Here is an 18,607-nt window from a genome sequence, read left to right as displayed (position 1 = left end):
TTGGGGAAGCAGTCTTGTTTCTGAACTTCCCAGCAGAGGGGGTCATGGAGCCCTGTGGGTTAACTTACGGTCTTTGAACTGCTATCCTCTCAAAGACTGTTCCTTGGTGGGAAATGAGGCAGATCAGTATTTTAATAAGACTGTGTATTAAGCCAAAGTCCATTACGGGTTCCTACTCATAAAGGCTTGTTATTTGAATTCTTCCCATCCACATAGCTTTGACTCACTCCCATTTCCTCCTTCATGTGTCTGCTTTTCTCAGCTACTTGCTGAGTGAGAACCTTTTCTAGTTACAGGGTCGCATTTTCAAAGGTCTGTTTGCATTATTAATTTAATGGGTGTAGGTTCACCTCTGCTTATCCCATGTCCACTTTTATAGTTTTTAATGCATCCATTAAACTCAATATAGTGAGTTTATCAGGCATTCACCTGCTGAACTGCTATCATTAGCTAAAATAATAGTTTACAGTGATTTTTTAAACTAAGTTGACTTTAATTTTCATTGTTACTTATATTGCATTAGAACTAAGTTAGACTTCGGAAGAATATGGGTTCTTCCACACTTAGAACTGTAAAGCGTTATTTTAGAGGACGTTTATGTTGTTGACTTTGAATGAACATTGCCTAAATTGGAACAGGAGGTAGAAGAGTTCAGAGAGTGAGAGCCTGAGTTGGGGAACTGAAAGGATGGCTCTGGAGTAAGGATAGCCTTGGGCTCCAGTTTTGCTCTGTCAGTACTACCTGTGTGATCTTGCAAGCAAGTCACGAAGCCCTGCCAAGCCTCAGTCTCCTCCTCTATCAAACTGGGATAGTAACAGTGGTTACTGTTGTAGGAATATCAGGGTTGTGAGGAATAACAATCCATTGCCAAGTCAAGGGGTTAATACATGGCGGGCAGGTAATCAATATTTGTTGAATAAATGTCTCGCGGTTAGAGTTCAGTTAACTTTTGCTATGCTGATGAGGGTCTGTAAACATGAGATTCAAAGTATTTATCTTTGGGCTATTATAGTTGGATAATAGGAGACCAAAACATCTAAACAACGGCAGTGTGTACTTGTCATCTTTGTTTCATCAGACATAATGGGGTTTCTGCTAAGCATCAGACTTGCTAGCTGTTGAGGTGTGAGCTAGGTATCTTACAAAAAGTTCTAAGTATACATCTCCTAGTGTATAATAAAACATTATTTAAAACCATTGTTAAAAACTGAAAAACAGTTGCAGAAACACTGAACTTGTCTCTGGTTGCTACCAGGAATAATGGTCCTGGGTTTGCTAAGGCAGTGTAACAACTTCTGGAAGAAATTACTCCCAAAGACCTTATCACTACATCTGAAATTAAGACATGCTGCATCTCTGCTTTTAAAAAGTGACTGGAGGCATTTGTGTGGAGCAGAAGAAAGCAGACACCGACAGGCTGCATGACAAAGGTTGGCAAGGGTCTCTCTCTGTCTCCTTGGTTGCCTGTGGGCTGCCTCCACCTGTCAGCACCACTGTTTAAAGTTTCAGCTCCCTGAATCTCTGCATTGTAAGAATTTGTATCTTCTTGGGAAGTGGAGCCCAGTGGCGCGCAGCACACCGTGGAAGGGAAGAGGGCTTACCAGACCTTTGCTCTCCCACTGCCCATGCTTCTCGCTCAACCCGGTGCAAGATCTGACTTACAGATTCTTTCTTTCCCCCAGGGCCCTGGACGGGTCCCCCGCACCCCCACGCCCCGTCTCACTGGCTCGGGTTCGGGGCTGGCCTGTGGAGAACCCCCGCGAGCTCACGGCACTCCAATGTAAAGCCAGCCATTGCCGGCCCGCTTCCCAGGTCGCTTTTCTCTGAAAACCGACCCCAGTGCCTCCGGCTTCACAATTTGAGGAAACTGGGTCATTAGCAACGGCAACGCAAACCCAAGCGACTATCTCCGTTCATTCAGAGACTGACACCGCGAGACGAAGCGCGCGGGCGTAACGCGAGGCGCTCACCCGCGCACCTCCGGGTACCTCATCGTCGCCCCGCCCCGCAGCCTGTAGAGGGCGTGGATGGAGGGCGTGGCTAGAGGCCAGTCCGCGACCCGCCCCTCCGGCCGCGCGCCAGCGGGCGGAAGTGACGTGTGCCCAGAGCCATTTCCGGCGGGCCGAAACTAGGAAGAAACTTGTAGCTGTTCAAGCGACCCAGCCTCCCCATCGCTGCTGCTGTTGTGTTCTGTTGGCCCGGGCCGCACAGAACGGTCGGGAGCCTAGGCCATGGGGCAGCCTGGGCCTTCTGCAGTGTGAGGCACGGGGCCTTCCGCGGCGCTCCGCTGACAGGCTGCGGGCGGGCAGGCGGGAGGCGTAGTGTGGGTCGCGGTCGCGGCCCCCGCCGCCGGCCCTGGCCGCGGCATCATGAACATAGACGTGGAGTTCCACATCCGGCACAACTACCCCTGGAACAAGTTGCCGGCCAACGTGAGACAGGTACGGCCGGAACCTGGGACTGGGCCCCTGACGGGTTCGGCCCGCCCAGCGGTCACCTGCTTGCCTTGCTCGTGGGGCCCGAGCGGGCTGCTCCCGGCTGACTCCCTTCCTTTACCCCTCCGTGGTCTTGGGGAGACAGACCCTCAGCCCAGGGCGAGGAGGGGACGGCTGTGGGACCACAGGGCCAGGACTGGGCCGTTGCTAAATGGGATAGCATGGTGTCCACAGGACTCGACTGGCGCCTTTGCCAGCAGCCTCCATTCAGCCGGGCACCTACGATAGAGATTTTAAACACGGTCCTTGACCTCCAGAATTTCAGGATGGTGGAAAAGGGATGGGAAACAAACGAATATGATACAGGGTGATAGCAGCTCATACACACCTCCATTGTAGTATATGTGAGAGCAAAAGGAGGGAGAAATTATCCTGGGAGAGTTGGAAGGATTTGTAAGGCAGGCTCTTAAATTGGGCCTTGGAGGACAAATAAGAGTTAAATAAGAGGGAATAAAGATTTTTCCAGTGGGGAGGGAAAGTCATTTTACAAAATTTGGATGAGTGAAAGAACATGTCTCATGAGTAGCAAGTGACTGTATCACCAGAGTTTGGATTGATATGTTTGGAGTTGAAGTTTTTTGAGTGCGCGGGGTTGGTAGCAGATGAGCCTGGGAAAGTGGTCAGGGCCAGATTTTGAAGGGGCTCGTGTGCGTTGTTTTGTTGGACTTTATCCTCCAGACAAGATTGGTTTATCAGAGATGTTTCAACAACAGTAACATGAGGTTTTTGAAAGTTAATGCTCGATTTTTTTCGTCTATTTTACTCAGTTGTTTAATAGATATTTATTGAGCACCTACTAGGTGCTGTGTGTTGGTCTAGGTGCAGGCAATTTGCAACAGTCAACAAGACAAAGACTGCCTTCATGGAGCTTACATTTTACTAAAGAAAGATAGACGTAAACAAATAAATGAATAAATACGTAACATAGCAGATGGTTTTAAGTCTTACAAAAGTAGTGATATGGGCTACAGATAAGGCACTGCTGCTCTGGTCATAGATTGACCTTCACATTATACGTGGTCGAGAGTGAAATTCAGTTTTCTGTTGGCGCTCGGAAGTGGCATTTTTGGGAAGTTTGGAATGGTGGTGGTGATGGTATATAAAGATTATTTATTTATTTATATTTATTATTATTATTATTTTTTTGAGACAGAGTCTCCTTCTGTTGCCCAGGCTGCAGTGCAGTGGTGTGGTCTCCGCTCACTGCAAACTCTGCATCTCCGGTTCAAGCGATTCTCCTGCCTCAGCCTCCTGAGTAGCTGGTACTACAGGTGCGCGCCACCACGCCCAGCTAATTTTTGTATTTTTAGTGGAGACGGGGTTTCACCATGTTGGCCAGGCTGGTCTAAATATCTTGACCTCATGATCCGCCCGCCACGGCCTTCCAAAGTGCTGGGATTACAGGCGTGAGCCACGGTGCCAAGCTGGTATAAGGATTATTATAGTTTAGTTTACTTTGCTCCCTTCCTTCCTCCCTTGGGGGTTTAGTGCCAGGAAGTGAATATTAAGGTTCTAGTCATGCATCATGTGGCCAAGAAAATGCTTTCACTTTAATATAGCAAAAAGCAAGAAAGATAAATTTAAAGAACTTGAATTCTTGGGTGTCAATGGCTGCCCGTGTGGCTTTTATCTTTAACTGGGAGAACAAAGCTCTAAACCTGAAGGAATAAATATCTTTTGTTAATCTTGAATAAAGGCTTTAAAGGACACTTGTACTTTAGGGTTTTGTGGCAAATCCAAAGACACAAGAAGAACAAACAATTCTTCTTTTCTTTGTTTCTGTTTTTTCTGTACTCTTTTCATCAGAATAAATGTAGCATACTGGAAGAAAGGTGAGTGATGAGGTTATATCCAACATGAATATTTGACTTTAATTAGTATTGGCAAAAGAGTTTCTAAAACGTAGTCATGACTATTTAAAAATAATCACAAGACAGTTAAAATTAGGTCTAAATGTGAAATTAAGTATGTTTTTGTTTTTAAGGTCACTTGAAACAGTGGCTATTTTAGCTTAGGATAAGATTGGCTGTTTGTAGATGTTGCAAAACCCGTCTGTACAAGTTTACTTCCAAGGACCTTCTCTAGCCTAATCACTGTTTCCCTAGGCTGAGCTCCATCTGAGATTACTTTATCAGCCTTCTCTTTGGTCTCTTGCTCTTCGAATAGGACTTTCTCCTGCATTCTTCATGCTATTCTGGGGTTGAGGCTTCTGAAATGCAAACCCAACCTTATTACTGCCTGTCTCCTTTATATTGCTTGTATTAATAGCTTATTTTGATTCTCACTCAGATACTGCTCCTGGGAGGTTTCCCTGACCTAAATCTGTGGTGGTTGCCCCTAGGCTATCTTACCATTGCATTGTATTCCTCACCCATCATAGAGCTTACCCCACTGTGGTGCATTTTGTGGTTACAATACTGGCTTTGCTTTTGTACCTTGGGCACCTCTCACATACTTGGCTTTTAGTAAGTATTTGTGGCTGAGCACCTAAAGCTCAGTCAGTTTAAACTTGGGCAATATTCCTTGTATGGAAAGAATTTGTCTTTTGGCATTATAGATTTTTAGATACTTTGATGTCGTTTCCAGTAAGTTTTGATGGGTTTACTTTGGAAATGACTCATTTTCCAGTGCTGTAAGCTGGGGACAGGTGATTTAGATTTTTAAAAAATGTATTTTAAGCTAATTCATTTTTATGTGGATGAGAGGACATTAAAAAAATGTGGTATGGGTCATGATAGACTTTTAAAAAATATATTAAAAATTGTGGATGGGGCCATTATATCAGGATTTTTCTGTAGTTTACCAATGTCTTGTATTCTTTATTCAAAATAATTAATAGTCCTTTTATTTTAAGGGAAATCTTGTGATAAGATTCTGTATCATCCAAGAAGGGTCAGTTTAAAAAATTTTTTGATAGGGCTCGGGGGTGTACTTGGGGATGTATATGCTGGGATTGGAGTCTGTAGGAGCACAGGTTTCAGAAAATCTTTGTGCTTTTAGCATAATCTGTGATGGGCGCTTTAGAGCTAGTGTCTTATTCTTACATCGCAGTTTCATCTGATGTAGTTCCTTTTATATGCAGCCCAGCTTCATTTGTCAGACCTGGTCAGTATTTCTGCAGGGCTAGAGTTGTCTCGGGGTAAGATGACTTTTTTTTTTTTCCTTCCTTTTAAAAAGTTACCTTCTCTAGTGGCAACAGTGTTTTAAAATTTGAATGGGGGGAGATGTGGGGTAGGAGTAGGAGGGGAGCCCAAGAATCTCAGAATAAAGCAATTTATATTACATACTTGGCTAGTGAAGAATAAAGCCAACTTTTAATGTGGGTTTTAGAAATTTGTGTTCACTCGTGTATTAATTGATACGTTCAGGATCAGTCATTGCTTAATGCTGAGAGCCAAAGCTTACAAATTTGATAGGTAGTGTATTAGGAGACTTATTTTGAAACAGAAGAGCAAAACCTCCAGTTAGATTTTAGCAAAATTGTGTGCTTGTGTGAGTATGCATGTGTATTTGTGCTCCCTGAGAAAGAGATTTTCATTTAGCAGTAGAGACAGAGAAAACCTTTAAAAGTGTGCTATTTTGAATCCTCTAAATATTGTCAGTACAACGATCCTGGCATTGATGCTACAAAGAGGATGGTAGAGTGGTTTCTCTACAATGAGATCTACTCTTAACCCCTTATAATGTTAAGACAGATGAAAATAAGATAAGCACATACATTCTGGTTCTACTGTGAGTTCTGGCTTAGCCTGTGATAAACTAAGCTAGATGCAGGAAGAAAGCTCACCCTTGAACAACATGGGGTTAGGGGTGCTGCACCCCTGTGCAGTTGAAAATCCATGTATACCTTTTGACTTTCCCAAAACTTAACTACTAATAGCCTATACTGTTGACTGGAAGCCTCAGCCATAACACAGTTGATGAACACATATTTTGTATGTTGTATATATTGTTAATATATGCTCTATTGTAATAAAATAAGCTAGAGAAAAGAAAAGGCTGTTATGAAAATCATAATATTTTCTAGTCATTAAGAGGAGATGGCTCATCATGGAGGTCTTCATCCTTGTCTTCACATCAAGTAGGCTGAGGAGGAGGAAATACAGGAAGTATTGGTCTTGCTGTTCAGGGTGGCAGAGGAGGAAGAAAATCCCAGTGTAAGTGGACCTTTGCAGTTCAAACCCATGTTGTCCAAGGGCCAACCACACATAATTGTACAGTTAAAATGTGACACATCATGTTCCATTTTTCTTAAAATATTACCTACAAATGGGTCCAGTTATGGGTCAGTTTACTTAGATGTGAATTTCATCTGTCTTATTGTGAAGATTGCCTTAAGTGAAAGATGTAGGGACCTTTCTTTGGTTTTGGCTTATCTATGAGTAAGAAATATGATGAACTAAATCCTCTGATCTTTCTGTCATTACTTTCCTAAGATGTCTAATTTCACTTTATAGCATGTTGGAAAGACCATACCTAGAAATTAGAAGGGGGATAGCAGTCATATATTAAGTTTATGGTCTCACAATGAATAGTACATATACACGGTAAATAATACACAGTGAATAATAATGTTAACTATAATCAGGAAAACTTGTTTGCTTTCATGAACACTGCAACAAAACACTAAGTGCATAACTAGAAAGACTTTAGCTTATTAAAAATAGATCAGAATTCTAAAATTGTCTGAATGCTTTCTAATGAGGCCAGAGGACGTTGCATTTTTAAGAAACAATCTTATGTACATTTAAATGTAAATTCTCCAGAAATCCTGATCTTTAATAATTATAACCCTCAGTTACAAACAATTAGCAAAGAGGGATATATCTGTCCTTAGTTGCCATTCTTAAATTTAAATAAATGTAGGGGCAGGAAACCATCTATCTGTCCACTTAACATAGCAGTCCGGAAGGAAATCTTTATAAGCAGAACTTAGCTCTGTGTTAACTAAAGTGAAGTTATACTCACCTACTGGTTTTTATTTGACATTAAATACTTAGGATAATTTTAGTAAACTCTTGAAGGCAGACTGAAAATACGTTAAATTTTTGCTGTGAATACTGTAGCAGGAAAGGTAGTATAATAATATTTAAGAAAATATTTTTTATTTAATTCTGGAAATTAGAGATGCCAGGATAAAACTGGGGGTCGTGGTTTTAAAGTGTTATGGGAAAAATAGTACTATTGTTCAGTTTGGAAGTTGTTTAAAATCTTTCTGAAATTTCTTCTAGAGTCTTGGAAATTCACAGAGAGAATATGAAAAGCAGGTTGTCCTGTACAGTATCCGCAATCAGTTACGATATAGAAATAACTTAGGTAAGTAGAGGCATGTTTATATTGGGATGGAACTGACCATTGCTTTATCACATTCGTAAATCAATCTTTTCAATACACATTTTGTAATACTGAAATTATTCCATGTACGGACTTTAAGAAACTCTACACTGATGCATTCCACCTAACAACAATTTGTATTAGCAAGTAGATTTTTCATTCTAATTCTGATAAAAATTATTTTTAGAGTACTGTTTAAAGACTCATTTTATCTATAAAATAATCCTAATTCAAATGTCCTCTTTTTGCCTGAAGCAAGAAAATATGCCATAAAATAAAAAGTATACTAGTTCTTAGTAATTTTTGACTTTGAGTTGTCTTCATAAATTTCCAAATAATGTGAAAAACTCTTTCCATAATAATTGGGACACATTTTAAACATAGTTCATTCCATGGTTTTTTTTTCTTCTTTCTAAAAAAAAATTGTTTATCAGATTATTTTGGTTAGTCTATTCTGTTGCCCTGGTAGTCTTTCACTCCTGTTTGTTACTCTTATTTTAAGCATAATATTTCTGACATTGCTTTTTTTCCTGAACATTTTCCATGAAAGTCAAAGGGCTTTTTACATTTAAAAACTAAAAAAATAGCACATAATTTTAAAAAATAGATTTGACTTCATTGAAAACTAGCATTCAGTTTGGCTCTTTTGTAAAGTAATAGAATACAATTCAATAAACCTCTGTTTTGTACCTTTTGGGGGAGCATGCTGGTAGTTCCCTGCTTGTTTTCTCGTTTGGCAAGAATTATTCTCTATTAATCTGCCCTATTATACATTTGACTTCTATACTCTAAAATCTATTTCATGTGATATAATTGTTTCTTTGTTCCAACTTAGAATGTTTTGTTTGTTCTCTTGTAACTTACATACTTTTCTTTTAAATTACTGTTGGTTTGTAAAGTATTTATAGTTAATATATAACTGTAAGAAACCTGAAAAAAAACTGGACAATTTCCCCCTTTTGTGCAGTTAAACATGTCAAGAAAGATGAACGCAGATACTATGAGGAACTGCTAAAGTACAGCCGAGATCATCTCATGCTGTACCCTTACCATCTATCGGATATTATGGTGAAGGGCTTGAGGATAACACCATTTTCATATTATACTGGGATTATGGAGGTGAGTTTATAGTGTGGGTGAGCCATTGGGAATGGGATGGGACTACATGTCTGGGACTTTTTCAGGTGTTCATCGACTCTTCAGCTGTCATCTGCGGTGGACACTCTTTCTGAACTATAAGTGTAAAAAGGACTGTTGGTGGCAAGTTAACTGTTTGAGCCACACTGTACAAGTACTTATCCTTGTTGATGTTTTTACATTGGGAAGGTGTCTATTTCTATTCTGGTTCTTGAAGGTGCTGTTGACCCTTTGTGCTGTTGTGGCACTGATCAGTCATTTATATTAGCAGAATCTGTAAATTTTACTGCTTTTTAAAACATGATTAAGGTTGAAAATGTGGGTGACAGAATTGAACATTAGGCTCTGAGAAAATTATATGTATTTAGGCCGGGTGCAGTGGCTCAAGCCTGTAATCCCAGCACTTTGGGAGGCCAAGGTGGGTGGATTACAAGGTCAGGAGATCAAGACCACCTGGCCAACATGGTGAAACCTCATCTCTACTAAAAGTACAAAAATTAGCCAGCCGTGGTGGTGTGCACCTGTAATCCCAGCTACTTGGGAGGCTGAGGTGGGAGAATCGCTTGAACCTAGGAGATGGAGGTTGCAGTGAGCCGAGATAGCACCACTGCACTCCATCCTGGGCGACAGAGCAAGACTCTGTCTCAAAAAAAAAAAAAAAAAAAAAGAAAATTAATATATTTACATATTCACTAACTGTCTAACAAATAAATGATGACATAGATCCAACATTATATAATACAGGTATCAGAAAAGAGAAATATGTTAGTAGTCTTGGCTGTTAATCTCTTTCTATAATTATTAACTTTTAGTTTTTAGCCTTTTTCCAAAGACAGCTTTTAGGCTTGTGTTGGATAACTTTAGTACTAGTTGTATACTGTTTTCAAGTGAGCTTTATGAAAGATTGACAGTATTTATTTAGTATTCATTTGTTCTTTATTTATGTTTGAGTGCTCCTGTTTGGGGCTCACTAGCCACTTGAAGAGCAGAGAGGAGCCTAGAACTAAAGGAGTTGGGAACCTATGGTAACATGAGGTTAGCCCCGCTTATGATGTGTCCTTTGCTGTTCGATCCCTTCGCTTATCTACAAAAGCCCCTCCTTTGTGGGCTTCTTCTGCAGTCCCATGCATCCCTTGTTCCTCTTTTGAAGGAAATACCAGAGGAAAGCGAGAGGCCCGATAGCGCAGGTACCTTAGTGAAGAACCAGGGTAGCACAATGAAGGTGGCAGCTAATCAGGAAGTAGAATAGTTACTGCTGTCTCTGTATTTTTCTAGTGTAGTCCACACATTTGGGAGCTAAAATAGGTGGAGTTTTTGTTTCATTTACCAGCTTTCATTTCAGTTACATCCACATGGTTGCTGCATTCTGGTTTCTGTTCTTATATCATTGGGTATAGTTCCTGGGTTGAAAATGGGCCTTGTGCCCCCAGGAAGCAGTGGGTTTGTTATTGGAGAAACAGATTGGGGTAGAAAAAGCTGGATACGAAGTTTAAGTCTTCTACGAATTGGGACTTATAGGATCAAAGGCCACTAAGTGGTTACAGTCTTCATTGGTAGTGCATGTTGATGGAGCTGTGGCACATTATTTGTTTCTCTCTCATGGTGTGGATCTAGGATCAGGTATGAAATATGGAGAGGCTGGAACCCTGAGCTCTAGTAGAGGCATTACTTACATAGCTTCCACAGGGCAGAAGTTATGGGGCAGCTGTCTGGGATTCGTAGAGAGCCTCGTAAGAAACCCAGACCTGAAAATCTGCCCTTTAATTACCAGGTTGGGAACATGTGTGGGAAGTGCCACAGGGTGGCATGTATGCTCTAGGTAGCCAAACTATGATCTCACTGCTTCCTGTAATAATCATTGTTATTGGCTGTAATAATATTGTAGTCATACACATTTTTATTTAAGGACATTTTAGATTTCAAATTAAAAATTTTTTTCTTTTTAAAAGGATATTATGAACAGTGAGAAAAGTTATGATTCATTGCCCAATTTTACTGCTGCTGACTGTAAGTATTTAATTGTGCTGAAGAAGGTAATGTTTAGGTTGTATCTGTGCATCCTGTCATCTGTTAATATTGTAATGTGTGTTTTTAACCTGAAATATGTGAAAAATGAAAACAGTAAACAACATAAGTAGTGGGAATTTTATCAGATGATACCAGACGCATGTATAAGATTTACTCTAAATGTCTAGGAGAGGAATATTTGAGAGGGGTAGAATCAGAAAAATAGGACTAATCTATATATTTCCAGAGAATGAAGTTCTTTCTGATACTTGGGCTGTGTGTGTATTAAATGTGGGAGGAAAACTTGTACACAGTATTTTTGCAGGTCAGTTTTTAGTAACTTGCTGCTGTTTTATTATGCTTACATTGGCAAAGTGTGTATTTTGAATGTGTCATAATTCTGTTGTTTAAGAAGCTTTCGCTGAGAATTACATTTTGACTCCCTAAAATTGGCAGGAGTTCTGCTTTTTACAAATGTTTTTATTTGTTAGAAGTGTCAGCTTTATTTCATCTCTCCCAAAGTTTAGCTTTTATGTTTTGTTTGAAGACTTCCTTTTAATTTGATATTGATATTTGATTAGTAATTGAAAGATGAACATAAATTCAGGCTTTTCCTACAATCACTTGTGAGTGTATTGAGATTTCAAGATATATTAAATGTTTTTAAAGGAAAGACTTTTTTTCAGGTCTAAGGCTTCTTGGCATAGGAAGAAACCAGTATATTGATCTTATGAATCAATGTAGATCATCAAAAGTAAGTTAGTACTTTCCCTTTCTTTTTCATTGTTTTGGCCTCATCACACAGTTTGATTAGTTTTTTTAAGCGGTAGAAATAATGAATTGTTTGTCTGTGACCAAATAAAATGTACTTAACACAGAAACAATACAAAAAGAACTCCTCGGTATTCTCTAGGTTATAGCTTAAATGATTATTTAAAATGTTTAATGCATAAAACATTTACTTTTAAAAATTATTTTTGTTCTCTTAGTCTTTTTATTTGCTCATTCTACTTGTAGAGTTCACTTAATGGGTGAAATAAGTGTTCGCATTTTCAAATGCAGTTTTTACTGCTTGGGTTTCACTTGAGTTTCTGGAAGTAAATCTGGATTTAACAATTAGTGTTTTGAAATAATTTATTTTGAAACAATTTAAGAATGACTTTCTTCATACAATATGTTAATATCTAGAATTATTAAGATTTTAAAACATGAAGGTTTAAGAAGATACTTATTTAGTCCGTTACAAACAATCTTATGATATGATTGATGAAAGAAGAAAGTGATAATTTTAGATTGCAAATTCTCAAGTGTTTGTACCATTGCAGAAATTCTTCAGAAGGAAAACAGCCCGTGATCTTCTACCAATAAAGCCGGTGGAAATTGCCATAGAGGCGTGGTGGGTGGTGCAGGCTGGATATATCACAGAAGATGACATCAAGGTAGAAATCTTTAAAAGTGAAACATAGAATTTTTAGTTTTTAGTTTATTTTACAATTTTTAATTATAGCTTATACTTTTTAAAAAAGTAACATTATTTTGTTTTCCTGAAGAAAATGAAACTTAAACTTAAATTTTAAAATGATCTTAGTAGACTAGAATATTGGTGAGTTTCAGAGATACTTTCTAATGGTGAGGGAGACCTGACTTGGTTCAAGTACAGTTATCTGGGGATGTTAATTAGGTAGAAACTTCATGTAAAGTAACATATGATGCCACAGCTACCACTAACAATAATATTGGCTAACACTTTTGAACATCTGCTGTATGCTAGATGTGCCAGGCTCTATTGCAAGTGCTTTTTATATTGTCTTACTTAATATGTATTATTTGCACCCCCATTTCACAGATAAGGAAAGTGAGCCCAGAACAATTAAGTAACACCTCAAATCTTAGCAGTAGTAAAGGTCCAGGATTTTTTGGCAGTTTGCCATGAAACTTGTACTCTTAATCACCGTGAAGAACTGTTGTACTGAGGCAGTAGGTGCTTTTATGGGGCGATAGTGTCAAGATCAAGAGAGTTGATATTCCCAGTGGTCAGACCACATCTTGGAAGGGATATTGATTTAGAGGAAAGGGGTGGAGTAATGAGGGCACCTAGAGACCAGGTTGTATTTATGTGTAGCTGAAGCAATGTAAATGAGTATGTAGGCTTCTTTTTAGTCTGCATTTAATTTTCTCCAGAGTACGTACTAAATCCAATGAGCGGAAGGCTTAGAAATTTTACTTCAGTCTAAAGTACCTCCTAATGGAGCTCTCAAATAAGCTAGTGAACTTTCCTTTTACTGACAATATTCATGTGCAGTTTAACTAAACTTCTGATTAGAGAGATTCTGAGTTGGCAGATGTATCTAATTCCAATTCAATGACAAGGAACAAATATTACTCACCAGCAAATGTTGGTACTTACAGTAAGTTTGTTCTCTACATTCTGTTGGTATGTTGCATATTTTGGCACCTTAATTGATGGCTATGTGCATAGTTTTTTGTTTGAATTATAGAGTGATAAATATGTAGTTCATTGAGCTAATAACATGTAATCACTGGTTTCAACATAAATAAATTTCAGGAGACTTGTAAATTAGTTAATTTGGACAGAACTTAATTAAAAATATTTTGCTTTTCTTAGATATGCACTTTGCCTGAGAAATGCGCTATTGATAAGATCATCGATTCAGGCCCTCAACTCTCTGGATCACTAGATTACAATGTAGTACATAGTAAGTGGTTAGTAGAAATGGTCTTTTGTCAACATAAAAACTTGTTTTAAACCATCAATAATTACTAGCAATTACTTATCAAGTAGGTACAAATAGTGCTATTTTCTAAGGCATGTTATTGTTTGAAATGTGACCTTAGTCTTTTGTTTTCCAGTGTGGCTATAATTAGTCACATACACTAGAAATTTATGCAACTGAATGGTAAGAAAAATTTTGTACTTCTAAGCATATGCAGGAAACCGAGATTTAAAAACCTTAATTCTTTTTCTCTTCTATTTTACTTCTTCCTTCGTCACATAGCATTCATTTGTTAGAATCTTTACAGAAAGCCAGGAATCAGTTTTTTTAAAAGAAAAATCACTGTTGTGTAGTGTTCCATCTAAAACAAGGTGCTTTTGTTTCTTTAGGTTTATATAACAAAGGATTTATTTATCTGGATGTACCAATATCTGATGACAGTTGTATAGCAGGTAAGTCTGTGCTAATATTTTTCACTGTGTTTTGAATGGATATCAGGTACTAAGCACTGCATATCATCCATTCTAGGATCTTAGATGTTAGGATATTTCAAGAAAAATATTTCTTCTTTATTACATTTTAACACAGTACGATGGTTTTACTTAAATTCCTTATTCTCATTTTTGTATTTGGTGTACACACTGTACTAAAGTAATAGAAACCCAAGGTAAATTTCTAACAATCCCAAATCAAATCAATATTTTTATAAATTTGTGTTACCTTTTAATCCTTGTTCATTGTGTAGCTGTTTTTACATGTGTTCGGTAATCTCATAGAATTGTATGTTCTCACTTTCCGTTAACGTACTAGTGCATTATTTTTTCATGTTACTGTAGTCTTTTTGTCTATTTCCTTTTCCCTTCTTCCTTTACCTGCTTCTCCGAGTTAAACCAATATTAAGAGCCTTGTATATTTGTCATACACTTTATGGATGTATCAGTTTATTAAACCATTTTGTATTTCTGGTAATTTAGATTATTTCCAGTTTTTTGCCACTACAATACTGATATGTTCAATATCCTTGAACACAGAGTGGTGCTTTTTTTTCTATAGGTTATATTTCTTACCAATTTATAGAAGCACTTACTGGTTAGATGTTACAAGTATGTCTTGTGGCATATCTTTTAACTATTGTTCTTGTGTTTTATCATACTTAGATGTTGAATATTTGTGTAATCAAATATAAAGTGTCAAAAAAATTTCAGAGAATGACCCTAATATTAACAAAGTAGTGGTGATAGGGTTTATTGCAGAAATACTTCTTTATATCAGTGTTGAATCTTGACAAGATATCATGCTGTAGCATGTCCAGACCTTTGGGTTGGCATATGTTTGTGATTCTTTAATAACACATTTTAAACCTTGTGCATATGTGAATTCTTTTTTCTTTTTCTTTTTTTCTTTTTTTTTTTTTTTTTTTGAGACGGAGTATAACTCTGTTACCCAGGCTGGAGTGCAGTGGCATGATTTTGGCTCACTGCAACCTCTGCCTCCTGGGTTCAAGCGATTCTCCTGCCTCAGTCTCCTGAGTAGCTGGGATTATAGGCACCCACCACCGCACCTGGCTAATTTACTCTACAGGTAAAACCCATAGAGACAGGGTTTCACCATTTTGGCCAGGCCAGTCTTGAACTCGTGACCTCCAGCGATCTGCCCACCTCGGCCTCCCAAAGTGCTGGGATTACAGGTGTGACCCACCATGCCCGGCCTGCATCCTATTTTAAGCTTGGAAAGACTCCTTAAAAAGTAAAGGAAATACTAATTTTGGTTTCTATAGTTGATGCTATAACAAAATACTAGTTTTAAAATGAGAAAGATTTTGACAAGGAAATGATTTCTGAAGACAGAGGTGGTCGTGGTTTCCTGTCACAGTTGGAAAATATGTAAGTATTACTCTAGTGCCTACTCTGATCAGATAAGCTGACGTTGATTCATTTGAGATCCACCTTTTAATAAAAAGATTAGTCTTTGACTAGTTCGTTTAAGTCCAGTTTGACTGTCAGTTTGAACACTGACTCACATTAGAGTAACTTTTAATATTACTTATGGCTAAACTAAATTCATTTGAAGAAAGCAGTCAGAGAAGGCCAGATGGATGGTGCCCCATTACGTTGATGTGTTCTACCATACTTCACTTAGTAGCTGCTGGCATTTGGTGGTACACACAGACCCATGGGATGCTAATTGCTAAACTTACCCTTGTCACCATGTTACCTCTTTGGCTGTTCCGCACATTAGAATAAACACATAAAAGCAGTTTGACAATGTGGAAGGCATCAAATTCAGTACAAATAATACCTCAAGGTGATTTCAAAAGAGGCATTTCAGATACGTTTCAACGACAAAAGAAACAAGCACTATGGTTGGTGATACAAATATAAATGGAGGTTAGAAATACTTTTAAGGGAGTAATCATGAAAGGCTCTTTTATTAAATAAATTTATTCCATTATTCATCAGATTTTCTAACTGTATTTTGTGTGTCTTTTATAGCTTCCTGATTTCTGTTATGTTTGAATGGAATACCCGTAGAATATAGAAATAGTCTGAAAATCTTGAGAACTTTCGTTGTATATATTTAAATTTGTAGTTTGTTTGGAACTTATTTTCGTATTTGATGTGGAGTAAGGGTTCAACTTATTTTTCTTCTCTTTGAATAACCAATAGCATTTGGACAAATGCTAGCACTGTTTTTTCGATAACTCATTACTGCTGAATGGAGGCATAACTTTTGTTGTATACTAAATTCCACTGTATATTGGATCTAATTTTGGTACCCCTTTTTCTTCTGCTGATACAATATTGTTTTTTGTTTGTTTGTTTTTTCCTCTGAGACTGTGTCCTGCTTTGTCGCCCAAGCTGGAGTGCAGTGGTGCGATCTCGGCTCACTGCAACCTCCGCCTCCCGGGTTCAAGCGATTCTCCAGCCTCACCCTCCCGAGTAGCTGGGACTACAGGTGCCTGCCACTGCGCCCGGCTAATTTTTGTATTTTTTGTGGAAACAGGGTTTCTCCATGTTGGCTAGGTTGGTCTCGAACTCCTCACCTCAGGTGATCTGCCCACCTTGGCCTCCCAAAGTGCTGGGATTAACAGGTGTGAGCCACTGTGCCCAGCCTACAATATTGTTTTGATTATTGTAACTCAGAGTAACTTTAATATTAGTTATGGCTAAACTTTCCTTGTAAGTCTTTTTTTAGTAACTTTCTTGGCTATTCCAAGACATTTATATATGTGTGTGTGTGTATGTGTGTGTGTGTATATATACATATATATATTATTTATATTATATATGTTATAGTTGTGTGCATTTATGGGGTACAATGTGATGTTTTGATGTATGTGTATAATGTGACATGATTAAATCAAACTAATTGACATATTCATCACCTCACCTGTCATTTTTTTAATGGTGAGACAACTGAAATTTATTCTGAAATACTTAATACATTTTTATTGACTGTAGTCACTGTGGTGTGCAATAAATCTCAAAACTGATTCCATCTGTCTGAAACTTAATATGCTTAACAGCTGCCCATTCCTCTGTCTGAAACTGTACCCTTTTATCAATAACTCCCCATTCCCTCCTTCTCTACTCCCCCAGCCTCTGGTAGTCATCTTCCTACTCTGCTTCTGTGAGTTCAGCTTTATTAGGTTCCACATATAAGGGAGGTCATGCAGTATTTGCCTTTCTGTGCCTGGCTTATTTCACTTAGCATAATTTCCTCCAGTATTATTCATGTCATTGCAAATGACAGGATTTCTCTTTTTTTATGGCTGAATAGTATTCCATTGTGTATATATACCACATTTTAATCTATTTGTCTGTCGATGGACACTTAGGTTGTTTCCATGTCTTGGCTGTTGTGACTTATGCTGCAGTGAATGTGGAAATGCACATATCCCTTTGAGACACTGATTTCAGTTCCTTTGGATATATACTCAGAAGCGGGATTACTGGGTCATACGATAGTCCTATTTTTAGTTTTTTTAGGAACCTTCAAACCATTTTTTTATAATTAAAGAAAAATTTATTAATATATTTTTCAGTAGGCAATAATTATGATACAAAATTCTAAATTTACACAGGGGTATTAAAAAGTCTGCCTTCCACTTCTGTGCTTAGCCACCCAATTCTCTTTCAGCAGCCACTGTTAAGTGTCTTCTGTTTCCTTCTAGAAGTATCATATATGTATATATTCTTTTTTGTGTGTGGTTGTATTTTTACACAGATGGTGTACTCTAGACTTTTAAAAGAAATTTAATATGAATTAGAGACTATTTCAGATTTCTTCATGTAGAGTCACCTTACTCTTTTTGCTTAGATATAAATTTTGACCTAGGAAAATTTCTAATCGCATAGTGCCTTGGTTTCTTTATCTCTCCAAATGGGGTAACTGGCCAAGCACAGTGACTCACACCTGTAATCCCAGTACTTTGGGAAGCCAAGGCATGGGATCACTTGAGCCCCGGAGTTGGAGACCAGCCTGGGCAATATAAAGGGACTCCTTCTCTACAAAAATAAAAATAAAAATAATTAGTCATGCATGCTGGCTTGTGACTGTAGTGCCAGCTACTTGGGGGATTGGGGCAAGAGGATTGCTTGAGCCTGGGAGATTGAAGCTGTTGTAAGCCACGATCCCCCCACTGCACTCCAGCCTGGGCGACAGAGTGAGACCCTGTCTCAACAAATAAATAAATAAGCAAGTGAATGAATGAATAAATACATTTAGAAATAGGGGTAATTATACTACCGTATAACTCATGGAGTTAGGAGGATTAAATGAAAATGTATATATAAAGTACTTGGTAATAGCCTAGCACTTAGTAAGCATTCAATAAATGCTATTATTATTTACATAGCTGATAGTGTAGGGAAATAATTAATATTGTCAAATATGGGA

At 38.2% G+C, this 18,607-nt stretch overlaps 1 protein-coding gene across 3 annotated transcripts in view; it reads left to right on the top strand.

The window, feature by feature from the left end:
* The first annotated feature begins 2,104 nt into the window (after positions 1-2,104).
* LOC105468486 (family with sequence similarity 91 member A1) overlaps positions 2,105-18,607 on the top strand; it is a 48,253-nt gene continuing 31,750 nt past the window's right edge. The window contains exons 1-9 of one of the 3 annotated variants that reach the window (XM_071067850.1): positions 2,124-2,441; positions 3,649-3,766; positions 7,727-7,811; positions 8,797-8,948; positions 10,916-10,973; positions 11,660-11,727; positions 12,299-12,412; positions 13,600-13,690; positions 14,098-14,160. In XM_071067850.1, the coding sequence (XP_070923951.1) occupies positions 8,865-8,948; positions 10,916-10,973; positions 11,660-11,727; positions 12,299-12,412; positions 13,600-13,690; positions 14,098-14,160 (478 nt within the window). In that variant the 5' untranslated portion in view covers positions 2,124-2,441; positions 3,649-3,766; positions 7,727-7,811; positions 8,797-8,864. Of the gene's footprint in view, positions 2,442-3,648; positions 3,767-6,527; positions 6,653-7,726; positions 7,812-8,796; positions 8,949-10,915; positions 10,974-11,659; positions 11,728-12,298; positions 12,413-13,599; positions 13,691-14,097; positions 14,161-18,607 lie in introns of those variants that run through there. The other 2 variants (XM_011718686.3, XM_071067851.1) reach the window with 2 other exon arrangements.

The sequence above is a fragment of the Macaca nemestrina genome, chromosome 8 (genome assembly GCF_043159975.1).
Source record: "Macaca nemestrina isolate mMacNem1 chromosome 8, mMacNem.hap1, whole genome shotgun sequence".
NCBI lineage: Eukaryota > Metazoa > Chordata > Mammalia > Primates > Cercopithecidae > Macaca > Macaca nemestrina.
The sequence above is the reverse complement of the archived record's forward strand: the minus strand, read 5'-3'. Positions and strand labels throughout refer to the sequence as shown.